The sequence below is a fragment of the Callospermophilus lateralis genome, chromosome 6 (genome assembly GCF_048772815.1).
Source record: "Callospermophilus lateralis isolate mCalLat2 chromosome 6, mCalLat2.hap1, whole genome shotgun sequence".
In the NCBI taxonomy this organism is placed as follows: Eukaryota; Metazoa; Chordata; class Mammalia; order Rodentia; family Sciuridae; genus Callospermophilus; species Callospermophilus lateralis.
The window spans coordinates 23806020-23827035 of NC_135310.1; the positions used below are offsets into that span (position 1 = coordinate 23806020).

Genomic DNA, 21016 nt, shown 5'->3' on the forward strand with positions numbered 1-21016 from the left:
GGCAAGTTAACTTGGGTGTAAATATGTGCCATGCCACTTAATCTTATAGAAAAATAAATAAATAAAACTTTAAGAGACTTTTACCTCCTTTGGCTTGAACACTCAAGGACAATTGAAGCAGTGTTAGAAGTTTGGGATGATGCCCAGTTCTTTTATTTTATATATATATATATATATATATATATATATATATATATATATATATATATATATATATATAAGAGAGAGAATTCAAGACTACTGACACAGGAATATAAGTTTACAGGAAATACATCCCGTGAATCCAACTGATATCCTCACCTCTGACTCCCTCCTACTGCTCCTCTTACCTCTCTCGGGACATTCTGGTATCCACATATGCCCCAGGGACTGGAAGGAAGATCACTACCCTGTGAAATGAGGATGACTTCCAACCAACTTCAGATGTCTCTCTTGTTCCTCATAAAACTAAACTCATCCTGAAAACTTTTTGAATTTGATCACAGTAGAGGCTGCACACCATTATAATTAATACCACTGAAATGTGCACTTAAAAATAGTTAAAATGGCAAATTTTATGTTATATATATTTATCACATTAAAAAATTATAATTCTTCCTCATACCCACTACCAGATGTTTTGGAGTCCCTCTCTGTGGCTGCTCATGGTCCCACCCTGAGACTGTCCCTGGGGCTCTCCTGGACTTAACTCATGGGTCAAGTTGAACCAGTGGATCCTTAGCCTCCTTTCCCCACTAAAATCATCATGGCTATCCATCCTTATATACAAACATGTATGTATTTTCTTTCTTTTTTTTTTTAATTTAAACCCCAATGTGAAAGAGGAGATGAACATCAGTTCTTTACAGCTACTTAGACTGGTTGGCTGGTGTTCAAGGGAGTAGAGGAGGTGTGTGCAGCCTATGCACACACTGATTGCCCAGCCTCACCTTCATTTCTTCCACAGCACTCTCAAGTTCTTCTGGTGACTTGTATTCAAAATCCCTCTCCAGGTATTCCTCTTCAGCCTGGGTCATCCACTCCTGCATCTCCGCCAGGTCTTTCTTCAGGTTCACTGCTTTTTCCTGTCTTTCAGACAACCTATTTTTCTGAATAGCAATCTAGAAAGGAAAAGCCATTTCCCCAAATAAACAAATTTTAGTATATTAAATATCAAGTTCTAGTTTTTCATATTGGAAGACATATTGACAACTTCCTATAAGGAGTATTATGTTTTAATATTCAGGCAAAACCTTTTCTGTATTTTGTATAGATGCTGTGGAATAGCAATAATGAAAACAAGAGCATCACAGGGTTTCTCCATCATATTGTGGATATTAACCTAATCTGGAAGTATCTATTATAATTTTGAAAATGCATAAATTTTGACAGAGTAATCCCAAATGTAGGAATCTAATCTACAGCAATAAAAGCACATATGTCAAATAGACTTCTTCTAGCTCTGTTCATTATGAAAAGAAAACAATAAATAACAGAAGCAACCAAAATGTTCCTTTTATGAACCTTATTAAGATTTCACTTTTAAAAAGCAGACACAGGCAGGTTATTAGTAATGATTTTCATAAAACACTATTCTGTAAAATTTTGGTTTTGATAATCTACTATACCAGACACACACAAATGTTACATTAGAAAGAAGATAATTACCTGAATCTGGTTCACCACCTGAGTTAAGTATTTCAGAGAAGTCTAGGAATACTTTCAGAGAGCTCCCACCTATCCACAAATCCACTTCCACTGTGAGAAGACATGTTACACAGCAGCAGTTCAACCCTCTCCTGACAACCCCAACCTCTTGCTCAAACTCAATTTCACAGTTTGACCACCTTGCCAAAACTTGCTTGGCTGCTAAGCTGACAGTAACCAAAGGCCACTTACAGAGCAGAATGGCATTCACAAGGGTAAAGGTTAAGTAAGAGTTAGTGGCTTTCCTGTCCTCTCCCTCCAAACAGGATCTCAGTCCTGAAAATAGACAGGGAACTTTTATTCTACTGCCCCATGGCATTCTGAGAACCAGACTAGTTCACAGAAGCGGGCTATCATGCCTGCTAATCAGCAGCCCACCTGGTGAGCTCTTTGCAAAATTATTTTATGTGTGCATGTACATATGTACATAAATTCTCTTTGTTAATACTTTCCAAATAGTAGTCAGTTTATCATTTTCAGGAATCTACAGAGAAATCAGAAAAATAATGACACTGTGGTGAGGTTTTTTTTGTTTGTTTTTTGGTTTCTTTTTTTTTTTAGAAAAAACTCATAATTACATACTTTCGAATTTGGAACATTAATATATTCTTTCTTTCAATGATAACATGGATAGAATAGATGTGATAGACTGCTCTTGTTTATTGATTTGTTTTATATGCCTATCATTTCCCACTGAATGTCCAAAACATCTTCAACAGTTTTATCAGTCAATGAAATACAGCTGTCTGAAATGGATGGCATTAGAGCAGATTATGCTAAGTGAAGCTAGCCAATCCCTTAAAAACAAATGCCAAATGTCTTCTTTGATATAAGGAGAGTAACTAAGAACAGAGTAGGGACGAAGAGCATGAGAAGAAGATTAACATTAAACAGGGATGAGAGGTGGGAGGGAAAGGGAGAGAGAAGGGAAATTGCATGTAAATGGAAGGAGACCCTCAGGGGTATACAAAATTACATACAAGAGGAAGTGAGGGGAAAGGAGGAAAAATATAAGGGGGAGAAATGAACTACAGTAGAGGGGGTAGAGAGAGAAGAGGGGAGGGGAGGGGGGAGGGGGGATAGTAGAGGATAGGAAAGGCAGCAGAATACAACAGACACCAGTATGGCAATATGTAAATCAGCGGATGTGTAACCGATGTGATTCTGCAATCTGTATATGGGGTAAAAATGGGAGCTCATAGCCCACTTGAATCAAAGTGTGAAATATGATATATCAAGAACTATGTAATGTTTTGAACAACCTACAATAAAAATTAATTAAAAAAAAAAGAAATACAGCTGTCTGGATCTGATCTAAATAATTACACAATAACATGTGGTACCTTCCTTGCTGAGGACACTTAAAATTTTTTCACACATTTATTCCCACACTTGGAATAAAAAACAATTCACAATGAGTGCTATGTTGTCATATGTAGATGGATGGATGGATGGATGGTCGGACCAGATGGATGGACAGACGGATGGGCACATGTATGTTTTTCATTGTCACTTCTAAGCCATTTTCTCTATTTACTTTCTTAAAATCTCCAGCTCCTTCAAGCACATTCCATCTAATTATAGCACATATAGAGAAACACACATTGGCCAGCGTATCAGGTGATGTTACAAAAAGACTATTTTCTTAAGTCTAATAACTCTATTGTGATTTTGGAGAAGAATATCCTTATTCATGGGAGAAGCATACTCAAATATTTAAGGGTGGCCTGTCATGGTATTTTCAATTCCCTGTCAAAAGTATATTTTTAGAAAAAAGAAAACAGAAGAGAGAGAGAGAGAGAGAAAGAGAGAGAGAGAGAGAGAGAGAGAGAGAGAGAGAGAGAGAGTATACATGTAAATGTGAGAAACATGAACAACTAGAAAATGTCAGAATGGGTTTATAGGTGTTCTCTGCATCATTATTTCAACTTCTCTTAACAGTTGAACATGTTCAAAATAAGGAAGTTGGCTAAAACAATAGAAACAAAACAAAATGTTCAGTGATGCAAACATTGACTGTTTTTCCCTATAAACACTAGCTACCCCCAGTTCTGAGAGTATCAGCAGAGTGGCCTTCCCCTCCATAGCCACAGAGGAACCCCTACAGCCGCTCCTTCACTTCAGCTATGGATCTCATCCCCTCTCACACAGACTTTGATTCAGAAATTATCTCAATCTCTTTGTATCGATCAACTTCTCCTTCCAAGTGAAGCCATTCCCTTGGGAATCCTGCATTAGCTCTCATTATTTAAAACAGCAAAACCCTGTTTGAATCCCCCACCTTCAGCATCCACCTCTCTCCCCTTAAGAGAGAAATTTCTCAAACCCATTTTTTCTCAAGGTCATTAAAAGCAGCCATCTTTTCATAGTTAAAGCTTCATCTTTTAGTTCTGGTGGCCTGAGCAGTCCTCAGCATGGAGCACAGGGAAAAGCTTTCCTCTCCTGGCCCCTGGGAGTACTCATTCCCTGGGGTTACTTCTCTACGTGTACCTGCCTTCTCGGCATCCCCTGATTCCCAGGTCACAAATGCTGAAAGTTCCATCTGCATGTCCAAAAGCATCTCAAACTTAATCCTTCTACGTGCATCCCTTCACCTGCACCCATAGAAACTTCTTGAATCTGGGTCACCGCAGGAAAGAGCACCATGATTCATACAGAATGGAACCCCTGCAAAAATTCCAACCTTGACCATTTGTTTCTTTCTTCTATCACACGTCCAGTATTCTACAGGAGTCCCATCTCTATTTTCAAAATATAGTCCAATCCTAGAATTTCTCACGACCTCCACCACTATCTCCCAGTCCAAGGGGCCATCCTCTCTCTTCAGACTGCAGGAACCTCATGAGTATTCTCCCTGTTTCCATTTTTGCCTTCCCAGAGCAAATTATCCACACGAAAGACAGACTGACCTCAAAAGATCAATCATATTGTCATTTCCCTGCTCAAAACCCACAAATTGGCTTGAAATCACGCTTGAAGTAAACTTCAAAGTCCTTACTTTCATGACCATATCTAATCCATCTTCTGCCTACCTCTGACCTCAGATATTCCCATTTTCCAGCCCACTAACTCCTCTTACTGTATTCCAGCTACACTGCCCTCATTCCTTATTGAATACACCAAGCTTATTCCCACCAGAGAGCTTTAAAACATACTGTTGCCCATGTCTGAATATTCCTGCCTGAGACTCATATGGCCCCTCTTCAATTGTCCCAGTCTCAGAAAGTCCATCCTTGGCCACTCTACTTGACACAATCCCCATGACGCTAACTCCTGGTTATCTCCGCCTGATAGAATTCAGTATTTGCCTTATTAGAATGCTAGCTCCGTAAGAGGAGAGTTTTTTCTCATTTATTGCCATATCCCCAGTGCCTGCAATGATGCCTACCAATAGATATCTAATTAATAAAATATTCATCAATAGCTGGTTAATAAATATTTGCTGAAAAAAAAATAAATGATTAATGGCTGTAACCATAGGATAACACACTTAAACATTCTGGGGTTAAGGCAAATCTCATAAACGTGTGTCGAGCTAGATTTTGAATAAAAAGGGTCACGGAGTAAGTCCTGGGTCAAATCGAATAATTGATACTCTCATTTAATTTAAAAAAAAGGTATAAAAACAGATATATATAAGCACTCTCTTGCTCCAACTTGCCACTCATGCTGTAGTTATTCTGGACCACTGTTTTTGAAACTAGATGGGTTATAAAATCTGTTTTATTGATGAAAAGAAACCACTGTCTCCACTTCCTGAAAACCATGGAAAGTAAGTTAACCTCACCTCCTTGGTCATTATCTCCAGTTGGGTTTGGTAGTCAACCAGTCTCGTCTGCACCCAAGTTTTCATTCCAGCAGCTGGACAGCTTCGAAGGTTAGCCTCTATTTCTTTCATGTTTTTCAGAGATGATTCAATTGTTTCTATTTCACTAACAAATGCCTGCAAACATAAAATAAGCCTGTGTTGAATTCATGCCTATATAAGTAGATGCCATAATTATAGTTTGCCTGGATTCCTGCAAATATTATAAGAACAGTCTGTGGGGAAGTCAGGACTTTTAACTGCTTAAGAAATACTGTGCCTAAAGAAATCCATTTCACCTGGAGACTTCATAGAGCCATCTGCTAAATTAGATTGGAAATACTTGACTCTCAGTGGGGAAGACTGCTTTTAATTAATTTAGAGAAAAGCCTGATGATTTCACAAAGTATAAATTGCAATACAGTATTACCAGCAAACTTCATTTGTTAAATATGTTTTCTTTAAAGCCTTGCCATGTGGCACAATAAGAGCAATGTACAATTGGTAATTACTACACAAAGACTGTCACTGTCAAATAAGACAGCAGCTCTTAGGAATCACAGTTGTTCTTGTTCTCTCTGTCCAAAATTCTATAATCATGACCAAAAGTAAAACTATGAATAATCTCTCATTCGTTTACTAGTTGTAAAGGCAAAAAAAGCGGGGGGGGGGGGTTGTGATAAAAGGTATCTTATCTGGATTTAATGCATGTCTGATTCCTTTGTTGTTGTTGTTAACTCCTGGTTATCTCCTGGTTATCCCCAGGGGTGCACTACCACTGCACTACATCTCAAGTCCTTTTTATTTGGAGACAGGGTCTCACTAATTTGGGGACGCTGACCTTGAACTTGGGATCCTCCTGCCTCAGCCTCCTAAACTGCTGGGATTACAGGTTTGTGTCACTGCACATTGCAGTACCATGTCACACTCTTGACAATTTTAATAATGGCAACAAATAATAAAAGGAAAAAAGTGTTGTTTATTCCAGCAGGTTCCCAAGAACAGCAAAACTCACCGAGCATTGGTCAAGCTGCCTCTGTAGACCCGCAGTGTCCCCTTGGGCAGCCTGCTCTTTCATCAAGAAGTCCTTCACGCCACCTATCCACTTTTCGATGACTTTAGAATCAGCCTAAATCAAACATAATACCAGAAAGGGATGTTATATAGTGACACTGAACCCACTGCATCTCAAGATCTTTTGCAATTGGAAAAAAAGACAACTTTTAAAATTTTATAGCTTCCTTTTCATTTATTTTATTATTTTTTAAGCCTTCCAATTTTGAAATAATTGTTCTCTTCATTCTTGAGTAAAATCTTCAAGGTGAGAACTCAGTAATCATTCTAAAAATCTCCAGATTCTCCTATGACCTAAGATGTTTTGCTTAAATGCAAGTAATATCTATGAATAAAAATTCAAATTATACAAAAATGTTTTTTCCAGGTATAATCAGCTAAAAAATATATATAATTGCTTTCATAGAACTTAGAACAAGTTAGTTGCTCAGAGAAGGAATAAAACAACATAATGAAGGAAACACAAGAGTTTGTTCTTAGTTCTACAGCTGGATGCCTTTTTATCTGAGCACCCAAAACAATCCACTGCCTTGTTCCAGACTTGCACCCAACATTTACTAAGCACACTGTGTTTCAATTACTATGTATGGTTCCATAGGTTCGAAGACCAATAAGAAGGCAAAGGTTTTGCAGAAAAAAAAGAGAGAGAGAGAGACTTCAAAAAGGAGGTAACATTGGAACTGAACCTTAAAGAACGCAAAGTAATTCTAACTTTAGATCCAACACTAGAGTGATAGTCTTTTCTTCCCAAGCCCTCCCCACCACCCATTCCACATTGGTTGGTCTGCCCTGTTCATTTTTCTGGCTTTGGGCTATTTATTTCCTTGTTCATTCCTGGAAGTGGGTATGAATTTCAAAATAGTGCATCATGTCTGAAGGCAGCCAAATATCACCTTGTCTTTTCCTGGTCTTCTAGAGGTTAAGCATCCATGATGCCTCTAGGACCTGATACCTGGGGACTACATTCACCATTTTGACTAGTATGCTCTGGAAAGTACATCATTTTTTTGTGGGGGGGGATGGGAGAGTGGGGTACCAGAGATGGAAAACTCAGGGACACTCTACCACTGAGCCATATCCCCAACCCTAGTTTGTATTTTATTTAGAGACAGGGTGTCACTGAGTGGCTGAGCACCTCGCTTTTGCTGAGGCTAACTTTGAACTCGTTCATGATCCTCCTGCCTCAGCCTCCTGAACCTCTGGGATTACAGGAGTAATGTAGGCAGGCACTTGGCCTACATCAAGTTTTTTTTTTGCTTAATGCCCTTAAAATATGCCACACATGGGCTGGGGATGTGGCTCAAGCGGTAGCGTGCTCGCCTGGCATGCGCGGGGCACTGGGTTCAATCCTCAGCACTCTCTCTCTCTCTTAAAAAAAAAAAAAAATGCCACACAGAACCAGCCATTCTGATCTTTATGAAGTTGGAATGAATCACAGGAATGGAAATTAACATATAAATATTACACTCAAAAAATGCCACCTAAAATGTTTTTAATTTTGTCTCTTTTATTGTAGGATTGTTTTGGGTTTTCTTTGTTTTTTATTTATTCATAGATACATTCACCACAATGTTATTATAAATTAATACTATATAATTAAATCAATACTATAACTAGTATATGATAATATAATGTATTCCAACATTTATTGGAATGAATGAACTACCACTAAATATATTTGCTATGTTACATATTGCTTAATTTACTATTGTAATAATTTAGAACTTGATCGATATAATATGAAACTCTGCCTTGTTACTTGGACAGTAACAGGTAAAAACAGAACGAGAAGCCAAAAAAATAATTTAAAGTTTTAATACTTCCACTTTCCTATCAGCTATTCCTCCTAGCTTTCTCTCATTTACTAATCAGATCAAATTTTTATTTTATTTTATTTTATTTTATTTTCCTGGTACTGGGATTGAACCTGGGGCACTTAACTATTCAGCCACATTCCCAGTCTTTTTTATATTTTATTTAGAGACAAGGTCTTGCTAAATTGCTTAGGGCTCTCTAAATTGTTGAGGCTAGCTTTGAAATCACAGTACTCCTCTCAGCCTCCAGAGCCTCTAGGATTACAGGTGTGTGTCACCATGTCTGGCGAGATAGACTTTTCATACTGGTTTCATTGTTGTTGAATTTTAGGTTTTTCCAAGTGAAAAAATAAAGCCAATGAGAGTGTTTATCTGAGTGTTCCCCATGAGGACAGCATGTCAATCGTTAACCAACCCACCTTAGGCTTCAAAAGATGGGACTCTACATACTATTAACATCTCAGAGGTTCTCAACCTTATTCTAATAAGGTTATAAGAGATTGTCCTTAATGCTTGGCTGAAATCAAGAATGAACATGATTTGAATCAACAAATAGGAAGCCTCTTCAAAGGGGAGGTTTTATCTCTGTGTATCTAATCATCTAGTATTCCTCCTCCAAACAAATAAAAAACTAAATGCAATGCTTGAAGGAGAAGAGTCTGGACAAGGCTTGGTAGGGGTGTCCTGCAAGACATTCTTTCCTAAGTACTTATTAGCTCTCTGGTTGGTCATTTATCTTACAGCTCTGCAAGGAACTGACATTAAGCTTACTTTAGGTGTTGAGCTTTTAGAAACTGATGTTCCCCCTTAATTAGGACATTCATTCATCTCCATTTTTCTGGTAATTTCTCACAAGATCATGCTGTGACCCTGAAATCCTGGGTAAAAATCTCACAGCTACTTGGGATGCAGATTTATGCACCTGGAGGAAGCTAAGTGGTTTTTCCATATGATTTACAGCTCAGGCTTGAATGACCCTAAGTAATGACGATTCCACACTCTCTAGATTCAAAGGCCATTCCCAAATGGAGATGGGAAGCAAAGCGTGCTTATGTGGCCAGACTCCTCCACCTCCTCTGTTACCATCACCCCGTCCTGCTCAAGCACTTCTGCATCCCTTTATTCCAAGCGCTGCTTTGAAAGCTTCCCTTCCCTCTCTGCTTGAGTCTGTCACTGTTCTCAAAAGCCTGTGCTGTTTGTGTATTTTCAATTGGTTTTATGCCTCTCTTCAGTATTTGCCTTCTGAGATTGCTGGAGAAGAAATCTGGGGATAACATGCTCAGGGAGGGTGGGGCAGGACATTTGCCAAAGACAGAAGTATAAAATGAGAGAAAGTATGAATCCAACCACAGAGCTCGCAAAGTATGCCTCTTGGGGTAGGGTTTGTGGCTCAGTGGTATAGCGCTTGCCTAGTATGTGTGAGGCACTGGGTTCAATCCTCACACTGCATATAAATAAAGAAATTTTTAAAATGAAGGTGTATTAACAACTAATATATATATATATATATATATATATTAAAATAACAAACAAAGTATGCCTTTTAAAAATGGCCCATTTAACTTTGTTGACTCAGATGCTTGCATTGATGGTTTCCATCCTCGACATTTTAAGAATGCTGTGTAACTGGACTGTATACCTGGGAAGTCCATTAAATCTAGTTTTGAATAAGGAAAACTGACAGTTTCATTCGCCAAGGATTTGCAAAATTTATATGGAAGCAAAATATTCCAAGGAGGTTTTTTAATCATAGTCAGCGTCAACTAGGATAAGCTGCCTTCACTACCCCTCGCTGTGATGAGAGGAAGGTGTGTGACCTCAGATGCCTTCCTTCCTCCCTGTCAGGCAGACCCACATGATTCACCCACACCAGTTCCTCCTCTTGCTCTTACACTTTGACACTTAAAAAAAAAAAAAAAAAAAAAAGGAAGAGGAAAGTAACAGACATGGACGAACCATGTAGAACTGATCATAACAATAGTGACAAAAGCAACAGAAGGGAATTTGAAAAGCCACACTGTTTTCACTACTTAAACCCCTGAATGGAACCCTGACCACACTGAGTTCTAAGCGAGGCCTTGTGCACCAGGAACGAAACAAGTAAGCCTACGTACCAACCCAGCAACTGATTAGATTTGTGACTTTCAGAATCTAATTTCTGTCCTTTGAGCTTCAGTAGCTCTTCTATAAAATAAGAATAATAAAAACAATCTTGCTTGGTTCTTCTGGAAAACAGATAATATTTAGACAGACTACATGGAAGCATGCAATTAATGGTAAGATCTACAAAACCAATTGCTTTATTATTACACCAAGTGAACATTATTTAAAAAAAAAAAAAAAAAAGTTAACCACATCCAAGTCCTGGAGTGTGCGTCCCATCTGAGATACCATGGGAATAAAGCAGCCAGAATGAAAATGTGCTTACATAAATTGTGTTTAATTTTTTTTTAATTGCTGGCAATATTAACACTTGTTCTGTCCTGTCCTGTAACTGTTGAAAAGAAACTGTTTTAAAATGGCCATTTGAAAGAGCTGCTGCTTATACACCTCACTAGATGTGGTCAAACACAGTTCAGCAGGAGGAAGTTGAGTAGATGGGGGAAGGAAGGCGCAATCTTTAGAAATATCTGGTAACAGTGGACCCCTGGGCATTCCACACTGTGGACACACCAAAGGCAAAGTCTTTAAAATCAAGACAGGGGCTAGGGCTGGGGCTGGGGCTCGGCAGTAGCACACTTGCCTGGCATGTGTGAGGCACTGAGTTCGATTCTCAGCAACGTGTATAAATAAATAAAAATAATGATGTATCAACACTAAAAAAATTTTTTAAAATCAAGACCAGCTACCACCAATGTGCAAGAAGGTATGGGAGCAGGGGTTCTGCTCCTCTCTCCATTCTTCCACTCCATCTCCTCTTTCCTAGAAGGAAAATACTGTCTTAATCCACTTGTAACAGATGTTTCCTGTGCATTTCAAAAATACCTAAGGCCAGCGGGGCACAGTGGCACCTGTAATCCCAGCAGCGCAGGAGGCTGAGGCAGAAGGATCTTGAGTTCAAAGCCAGCTTCAGCAAAAATCAAGGTGCTAAGCAACTCAGTGAGACCCTGCCTCTAAATAAATTACAAAATAGGGCTGGGGATGTGGCTCAGTGGTGGAATGCCCCTGAATTCAATCCCCAGTACAAAAAAAAAAAAAAAAATCACCTAAGCCTGCAAAATCTTTAAGACATCAGAGGTTACAAAGAATATGAAAGAGTTAATGTGAAAATAGTGTTTTCAATCCAAACCAATCATCCAAGGCACTTATGAGTTTCTAATACACAATAATGAGTATTTAAATTTTTCATTACCTCCTTCAACTAACAGAATAAGTTCATGAACACACACACACACACACACATACACACACTTCTCTGGGGGACCTCATTTCCTATAAAACAATACAAAAAATAAAATAAAAAGCTAGTGTATTTTGAAATAAATGGCTGTAAAGATTACACCATAAGTTCTGGCCCAAAGTAGCCACGTTTTTTCCTCTTTTACTCACAAATATTCAAGTAAAAATAAAATTACGACTAATCATGTAGTCTTCTTGGAAATCAAAATATCAAACATTCTTATCTGGAAGGGTCAAAACATTGCATTGACCATGGCTGTTCAAAAGAAGTAATTTCTAAGCACCTCGGATGGACAACATCCTGCTGCTAGTCCTCGAAAAAGGAATGAAAGATCAAAAAACCAACCTGCCTCAGGCCTGTCCTGAGCTGGAGGTGCAGGGCACTTAAAGCTGGGTAACTCTGGACTTAGGACAGTAAGACGCCAAGGTGTGCTACTGCCTCCAACACTTGATTAAGCTGAATTCCTGGCATTTTATCTTGCTCCTCCCCCATCTGCTGGAATGTCCACAGCCTATTAAGCTGCCACTTTCTACCCCAGGACACAGACAACAAGGGCTGTGAAACCAGAATTAGAAAACAGAAGAACTTAAAGAAGCAGGACTCTTGTTTTGTTTGGTTTCATAATATTCATGAACCTCAAAAATATCTTGAAAAATTGTTCTGTCACATAGCGGAGAGGAAATGAATGACACTGTCACTCTATTATCTAAAACTGAGTTCTTCAATCTAAGACATGGAATGAATCAATATCCCTCTAGTAAAGTCAAATGTATTCAAAATAACAAGGGGGAAAAACCCTTCTGAGATGATTTTATCTGGTACAAGTTACCTAGAAAGAGTTAAATGCTGCATTTTACACTTGGAAAGTATTTATCATTTCATTTTACCCCAAAATGCTTTCCAAAATAATTTCAGAATCTGGTTTTCACAGTGTAGAAAGCCCAGGCATGTCACCTTCTGGGATCGAGCATCTTCATTTGGTGTGTACCTTTGACAGTTCAAGCAACTGAAGGAAGGGTGACCACACAGATGCCCTGACATTTGGGAGAGCATGCATTTGGATTTTATAGAGCCAGCTTCACTGGAGAGGTACAAGTGGGTCTGAAGGCACCTACAGAACAATCACATGCACATCCCACTTATTCACATCCGCTCACTTGCTGTGTACCAGACAGGGTTCCCATCCTCAAAGAGCTCATGTCCTGGGAAAGGAGAAACACAGCTCTAACCATGATAAAAACTGGAAGGGTGTAACAGGTGAGTAGTAGAATCATAGAGCAGGGAACGATTCTCTGACTGTGGGCAGAGCAGTGAGAAGGGCTGAAAGAATGCTTGTAAAAGGTGTTCCTTCTTAAAGAATCAGCAGCACCTATAGTCCCAGCTACTCAGGAGGTTGACACAGCAGGATTGAAAGCTCAAGGCCAACCTCAGCAATTTATTGAGACACTGTCTCAAAACAAAATAAAAATAAAAAGAATTGGGAATGTAGCTCAGGGTGACAGCACTTGCCTACCATGCACCAGGCCCTGAGTTCAATCCCCAGCACTATGAAAAAAAAAAAAAAAAAAAAAAAGAATTAGCAGATACCAGCAGGATGTGGAATCTTAACAAGTATATGACATTTCCAGAGGAGAGGCCACAGTCCAGGGTGGTCCTTTGAGAGCCACCACAGTCTCCCCACCTGAGTGGGCTGAAAGGGGGGACCAAGTCTGGGCTGGGGAAGGAAGGAAGGGGCTGTGAGATGTGTTGAGAGCACTTTGCATTACTCCAGACAAGAAGTCAGATCCTCTCCCAAGTCTAACTCTGCCATCGATGTGGAAGAAGAATTCCAGAGAGGAGAGATGGGAAGCTGGAGTCAGACTTGTGGGGTAACTGACTTGTCAGGGGCAAGAGAAGCAGAGCACAGCAAGAAGGGGCTGGAGGAGACATTCACAGAGGCCAGCACAGCGGAAAATGGAAGACTGGGTTTTGTGTCTGCCTTAGGGACATTTTCATGATTTCCCAGGGATATCCCACACAGCAGGGGATCTTGAAAAAGGAAAAGGAAATAATACCAAATATCTTGTAGCCCACCAATCCTGCTGGGAATGAGAGAGAAAAAGCAGCCTCTTAGGATTTTATTTTATCCCCATGAATCATCAGAAAATGTAGCCAGTAAAAATCAATGAAAAAAAATTTACTTTTTTCATGTATTTTCAGATGTTTTGCTGCCTTGAAGGGGTGCAATGGTTTGTAAAACCACCTGATAACAATTTAGTTCATAAGTAATGGAATTTGGGTAATTACACTGGCATGGCATTGACAGAAACAAAACTTTAAGAAGGTATTTATTTGAGCATGAAAGCCCAATCTCTCACCTGTGCAAGATAAATGGACCACATGGACAAAGAAAGTGTAGACAAGTAAATGAGAACAAATAACAGAAAACAAATAAGAGCCTCTTCTAAGAACTGTGGGAATGCACACTTTATAAATAAGTAACAACATAGTCAAGAAAATCCTCTCCAGGGCTATATGTCCTGTATCAACAAAAGACACGATTGTTTCTAGCACTGAGGTTCACACTGCAAGCTCTAAGGTATCTTAGCTATTTAAATGATCTCATCAAGTTCCCAATGTTATTTTTTTTCTACAGTGTGAAAAAAAAATGATTAGAATGAGCAATGTTTGTGAGCTTCTCTCTTTGGCTTTCAATACATTAACTTCCAACAAGGATCCACTGTTAATTTTAACTGCCACTAAGGAAGTACCAGAGTGAACAAGATCTCTAAATATTTGCTCTACATATTTCTGCCATCCTCAAGTATTACTTATATGTAAAAAAAAAATGCATTTTAAAAATAAACAAGTCCAAAAGTCTTCACACACCTCAGAGCAGTAATCTCCAGGATAAATAAAGAACTCAAAGAACTTAACAATTGTAAAACCAAATAACCCAATCACTAAATGGGCTAAGGAACTGAACAGACACTTTACAGAAGAAGAAATACAATCGATCAACAAATACTTAAAAATATGTTCAACATCTCTAGCAATTAAAGAAATGAAAGTCAAAACTACACTGACATTGCATCTTACTCCAATCATGATGGCAAAAATCAAGAACACAAGCAACACTAAATGTTGGCAAGGATGCGGTGGGGGGAATACAAATTGGTGTAACCATTATGGAAAGTGGTATGGAGAGTCCTCAGAAAACTTGGAATGGAACCACCATTTGACCCAGCTATCCCACTCCTCTGCATATACTTAAAAATAACATACTATAGTGATGTAGCCCCATCAATGTTTGTAGCAGCTCAATTCCCAATAGCTAAACTATGGAACCAACCTAGGTGCCCTTCAACAGATGAATGGATAAATAAACTGTAGTATATATACACAGCGGGATATTACTCAGCCATAAAGAAGAATGAGATCATAGCATTTGCTGGTAAATGGATGGAACTGAAGAATATTATGCTAAGTGAAATAAGTCACAAAGAACCAAAGGCTGAATGTTTTCTCTGATTCACAATGTGGGGGCAGGGCGGGGGCAGAGAATAAAGGTTTTTGGACTAGACAGAGGGGAGTGAAGGGAGGGGAGAAGGCATGGGCGTAGGAATGATACTAGAGTGAATTGGACATTATTGCCCTATGTGTACATATGATTACATGACCTGGAAACATCTACATCATGTACAACCAGATGAATGAGAAGTTATACTGCATTTATGTATGATGTGTCAAAATGCATTCTACTGTCATGTATAAGTAACATATAATAATTAGAATAAATATATGTACACAAACAAACAAATAAATAAAATATACAAACAATTCCACTGTTTTGTCCCTAAGAAAAAAATCACACAGATTGGCACTGTACCTACTGGACCTCATGTCTTAAAGACAACAGAAATTAAATGACTAAGAAATTATACATCAGCACCGTGAAAAAGAGAAAACAATGATAACCAGGATAAGAATATTTCCTGTAATCATCTAAAGACTATGGGATGGATGGAATTTTTAAGTTTTCTCAAGTAAATGGTGAGCTAACAAGTAACAAGAAATTCCTTCAAAGCACATAAGGGAGCAGGAGTGTTCTTAAAAAACTTTTTAAAAAAATGCACATACATATGCACATATATTTCAGAGAAGAAGTTGAACAATTAAGGAATACACACATTGACAACAATCTTGTACTTAGCACACAAAAAGGGCGAATAAAAATAATAGGATGTTAGAAACCTACTACTATTAAAAAAAAAAAAAAAAAACTCACCAAACTAATCAGAAATGTGTTTAATGGGGAATATATTTTTTACGGAAGTACATTTTTTTGTGGGGAGGATGGGTACCAGGGCTTGAACTTAGGGGCGCTGGACCACTGAGCCACATCCCCAGCCCTATTTTGTATCTTATTTAGAGAGAGGGTCTCGCGGAGCTGCTGAGCACCTCACCACTGCTGAGGCTTGGAAACACATTTTTAGCAGCACTCCAATTTACCACTAAGTGCCTGGATTTGCTGTATTAGTAACAACAACCCACTAAAGCCTAAACTCAGATTACTATAACCCCAGGACTTTCTCTCGTGTTTTGGAAGGATATTGATTCTCTTGAAATTCAATTAAAATATTGGCTAATATTTAGCTCACCCAAGAGTAATTTGTAACTTTTGCAAATCCTCTCAGATTTAAATTTGAAAACAAAGGAATGATCATTGAAAAGAATGGGAATTATGGCTCACTCTTGGCACCATTCGCATGTGGGGTGGGAAGACTGTTCGGTGGGCCTGTGGGTGCACTAACAAGATTAGCTGTGTCCCTGGCCCTACTCACTGGGTGCTTTCCCCCACAGCTGAGAATTCCTGATAAGCAATCCACTCCTGGACCATGACTGAAAATTCTAGAATTGTAGATGAGGGTAATCCTCATTTTGAAAGTTGAAATAGTTACAACTGATAATACATAAATAGAAGTGGATTCACTCATGAAGTGAAAGCTACCCAATAACACATTCCTCTTCATAACTAATGGTTGATTCGAGTGAGATCTAAAAACTCCTGCTGCCACCACACACACCACACAACCTGTCCATCCATAGACTTCTGCTGTGATTCACTGGAACTGCCCATCACTTCCTGGGTCAAGGGTCTCCCTCCAAGTTCAGTGGTCAACGTTCATCAAATCTCACTGGAGGCCTTCCACGCTGATCCGTACAGGACCATCAGACCTCTTCTGCCACAAGTTCTCTGACTTTGATTTTTAAAACACTGCTTTCACCTTTTTGAGCAATATCCTTCACACAAATTTTCTAGGGATCTAAATCTATCATCTACCTAAATCTAAAGTTCTTATTACTAGTCTCATTTCATTCATTGAAAAATATTTATTGAGGGCCTTCTCTGGGTCAGACCCTGTTGCAGAAGTGTATCTTAGAACACACAGGTGGCAGAGTGGGGGAATAGGGGGAGCCCTGACTAAAGGGAAATGAGAAGGGCCAAGGAACAGGTCCCCAGGAGGACAGAGTGTGAGTGGCTCATTCTCTACCCAGTCCTTTCTGGTGAGAAAACCAGGTGACGTGGCAGCTCTGCTTCTCCATAGGTCTCACGGGCAGAATTAAAATCTGACCTTACCTGACACTGGCTTTTACCACTTCCTCCTTATACAGCCTCACGTTGATCCTGTCTTCTCAAACTTTACTAAGGCTTCGTCTGTGCTGCACGTTTTCAGATGTAGCAAAGCAACCCACTTCAGAATTTGTGTGCCCTGAATTACTTGCTTCCCCAGTCAGATACAGATGCACTAGTTTAGATTTTCAACCCAACTGTCAAAGACCTTTAAAGAAACAGGTTCAGGGGCTGGGGTTATGGCTCGGTGGTAGAGCGCTCGCCTTCGCACATGCAGGGCCCTGGGTTCAATTCTCAGCACCACATATAAATAAATAAAGTTATATTAAAAAAAAGCAGGTTCAAGGCTCCTTCTACCCAACTGAATGATTTAATGACCAGCCGATATTTCACATAGGTTCCCATTTTGACCATTTGTAAGCAATGTTCTCTTATCTTCAAAGTCAAGTTCATCTCTACCAAGAAGCCTTTTCTGCAAGGCAAAAAGAAAGACATGTGCTCACAAGCACATTAACAATAAATCTCAGCTTCAGCGCATAAAAAGTGAGGGCCTAGAAACCACACAATATAAATAGATAGTTGAGTCTTATTGTAATAATCACCATTTACCCTACAATAAACTTAAGCTCCTGATGGCCACCTGATTTACCTCAAAAGTTCTGAGTTTGGAGGTAATTTCTTCAAGCAAATGTAGATCTTTGGAAACCTTGGCCTTTAATTTATTCCACTTTCCTTGGGCATCATCAAATTCTTGCTTATACATTTTTTCTACATCAGGAAGCACATTTTTCTCCAAAGCCTTTGTTTCTTCTGCAAGTTTACATAACATGGGTTTTTGATTCTCAAGGATTTCATCAAGGGCCTAGGAAAAAAAAATTGAAAAGGTAAAAATCATATACAGCAATGTGTCTGTGCAGATGGAATCACATACAGAAAACAAAAAACATTGTATCAAAAAAGAATTGTAAAAAGAATAGTCATAATCAAAAAGCTCAAGCTTTCCCTTCATGAGTTATGCGTGGGCAACATAAGATGTTCTGTATGCTAACAGCTGCAGGAGCACCACACCCAGTGAGGGTCTAGTGTGCAGTGTTAAGGGTTGGTCTTTTTTTCTGATGAAGTACTTCAGAACCTTAAGGTTACTTAACTTACTACAGGGAAGCATTTGTACTCAACACCAAATTTTTAAAAGTATGAATTCAACTAATCTTCCTCATTTTACAAAAGACATCTTAGCACATTTATGAAGAGGTTGAAAGTTTTAGGCAAGTTATAATAGAAGGAGAAAATATGCTTTTCTTCTACTAATGCTAAATAAATTTCTTTTTATCTGAGGTCCTATATTATAATAGCTAATCGTCAAATTATAAGAAATTTTGAGATCAGTTTTGACTACAAATGACCAATTTAAAAAAAATGAAAAAAAATCATTCTTTTTAATCTTACTGAGAAGGCCCAAAGGAAGAAACAACACCTATTTCTCCTTTTAAAATCTTAAAATATAGAACTTAAAATTTCTAGACTTCAGAACCATATATTACCTTTTTTTCTTGCAGGGCCTTCTCCATCTTGGCAAGATCATTCAGAGCATTGAGAGACATCTGGGCCTTATTTTCTGAATCACTTAGTGTATCTTTTAGTGTTTTTAGTGTCTCCAAATATGCTCGTCCCGGCTGGCTCTTCAATTCTGTTTATTTAAAAATACTTACTTTGAGAAAATAATATTAGGAATCTGATTGTTATTATATATACTATTAATCTTTCATATATAATAAGTGAATTCAAATGCATAATAATTTAGACCCCTAATTAAAATTTAAAAGGGTCTCTGTTGATTAATAAAATAGGTCATTCTATTGGCATTTCTAGGACTCAGACAGTGACTTCATTCCTGCGGATGTTGATGTTTGAAATATTAACTAACTCACTATCATTTTTCTTCATTTCATCATGATGAAATGTCTCTCCAAAGCTGGAACAACAATGTTCCTTTTGTCCCACATAATCTCCTCTTCCCCAATTGCCACACAAAGAATAAAGAAAGAAAACAAAGATCCACCAGTCTTCCTGTAAGTACAAGGCCCCAAGAAAAACCCATCTCACAGTGGCAGGCGTGCACAGGGACACGGCACCAGGCTGCCACAGGTACCCTGAGAAACAGGGCCAGCCATAGCCCACTGGTAAAGTCTAATATAAGAATCACATACAGCAGCACTCTTGTGGAAGAGAAGTGAGTTCATCTGAAGGACAAAGAGACAAAACCAGCCAGCAGCCAAGGTTAAAATGCCTATGGGTCCTCGTCAAAATGAAAACATAGTTTGTGCCAGTAAAGTGAGAAAGAGGTCCTCTCCATATTTACTTTGCACTCTAGGTTAACTAATATCAATGAGCAAAGGCACGGTGTCCAAATGCCTTCTGGAAGACAATGAGACACACTGTCTAATATACACATGTACTGATTCCTAACGTCCTTACACAATCTGCGGTACCTGAAGAAGGCAGTGGTTATGGGCACTGCTCTGAGTCTGTACTACCCAGTCCAAACTTAAACAGCAGCTCAGGAAAACACATAAGGAAAATATAAGGGATGAGCTCTCACAGCCTTTAGCAGCTAACTTCCTAAAACCAGGTTTACTGCAAAAGTAAAATATCATTAAAATTTTTCATCTTTTAGAAGAAGAATATGATTTCTTTTTCAAAAAAGGGATAGCATTGCTAAAACCGTAATCATTATGAATGAAAAGAAAAAAGTGATCATTCTTTCTAATCTTTCTGAGGAGGTCCAAAGGAAAAAACAACACCTATTTCTCCTGTTAAAATACTAAAGCCAGGCATAGTGGTACATACCTATAATCCCAGGTACTCAGGGAGTCTAAAGCAGGGGGATTACAAGGTTGAGTCCAGCCTGAGCAACTTAGCAAGATCCTATCTCAAAATAAAAAGGGTTGGGGATGAAGCTAAGGGGAAGAGAGCTCACCTGGGTTCCGATCCCAGTAACACACATATGAACATACACACACACACACACACACATACCCCCCCCAAAAATCACCTTATTTAAGAAAAGCATTAGATCCTATTAACACATTCTTAGAGTATGTGAAAAGTGTATGTATTTTTCCAATCAAATGTGAGCCCAGAAAATAGCCTGTTTATACTTTAAGACCTTGAACCACCTTGTGCCAAAGAAAACGTAAAACTGGTGCAATGCATAAACACGCTGACAATCTAAGTATTGGGAATAATTTTTAGATTCAAGCAAACATAGAGGAGATATTAATATCATTAAGTAAGAAAACCAAGGAAATGGGTTTACCATTCTCTAGCTGTTGTTGATGATGCTCTAAATCCTTCTGCACAGCCTGGTAGTGGCCCAGAAAGCCATCCAAGCTCTGCTGGACAAAACCTGGGACCGAAGGCCGAGACCTCAGGGCCAAGCAGCTTGCACGCACCATTTCAATTTGGGGTTGGAGGCCAAGGAGATTGTTGAGTTCCCTCTGTGGAAGAGAAAATATGGTCACATAACTCAATGAAGGAATCTCCCCAGAAAGTCCATCAGAGCAGAATTAACTAAAATTTCATGACACAAAGAGCACCGGCCTAGAACTCTGGCATACTCCAGG

At 38.8% G+C, this 21016-nt stretch overlaps 1 protein-coding gene across 5 annotated transcripts in view; it reads right to left on the reverse strand.

The window, feature by feature from the left end:
- Utrn (utrophin) overlaps positions 1–21016 on the reverse strand; it is a 508059-nt gene that overhangs the window by 328926 nt on the left and 158117 nt on the right. For all 5 annotated transcript variants that reach the window (XM_076858171.2, XM_076858170.2, XM_076858169.2 and 2 more), the window contains 6 exons: positions 20710–20890; positions 18935–19080; positions 18043–18255; positions 6507–6620; positions 5474–5629; positions 930–1100 (listed from right to left, as the gene is read on the reverse strand). In XM_076858171.2, coding sequence (XP_076714286.2) covers positions 930–1100; positions 5474–5629; positions 6507–6620; positions 18043–18255; positions 18935–19080; positions 20710–20890 — 981 coding nt within the window. The remainder of the gene's footprint in view (positions 1–929; positions 1101–5473; positions 5630–6506; positions 6621–18042; positions 18256–18934; positions 19081–20709; positions 20891–21016) is intronic.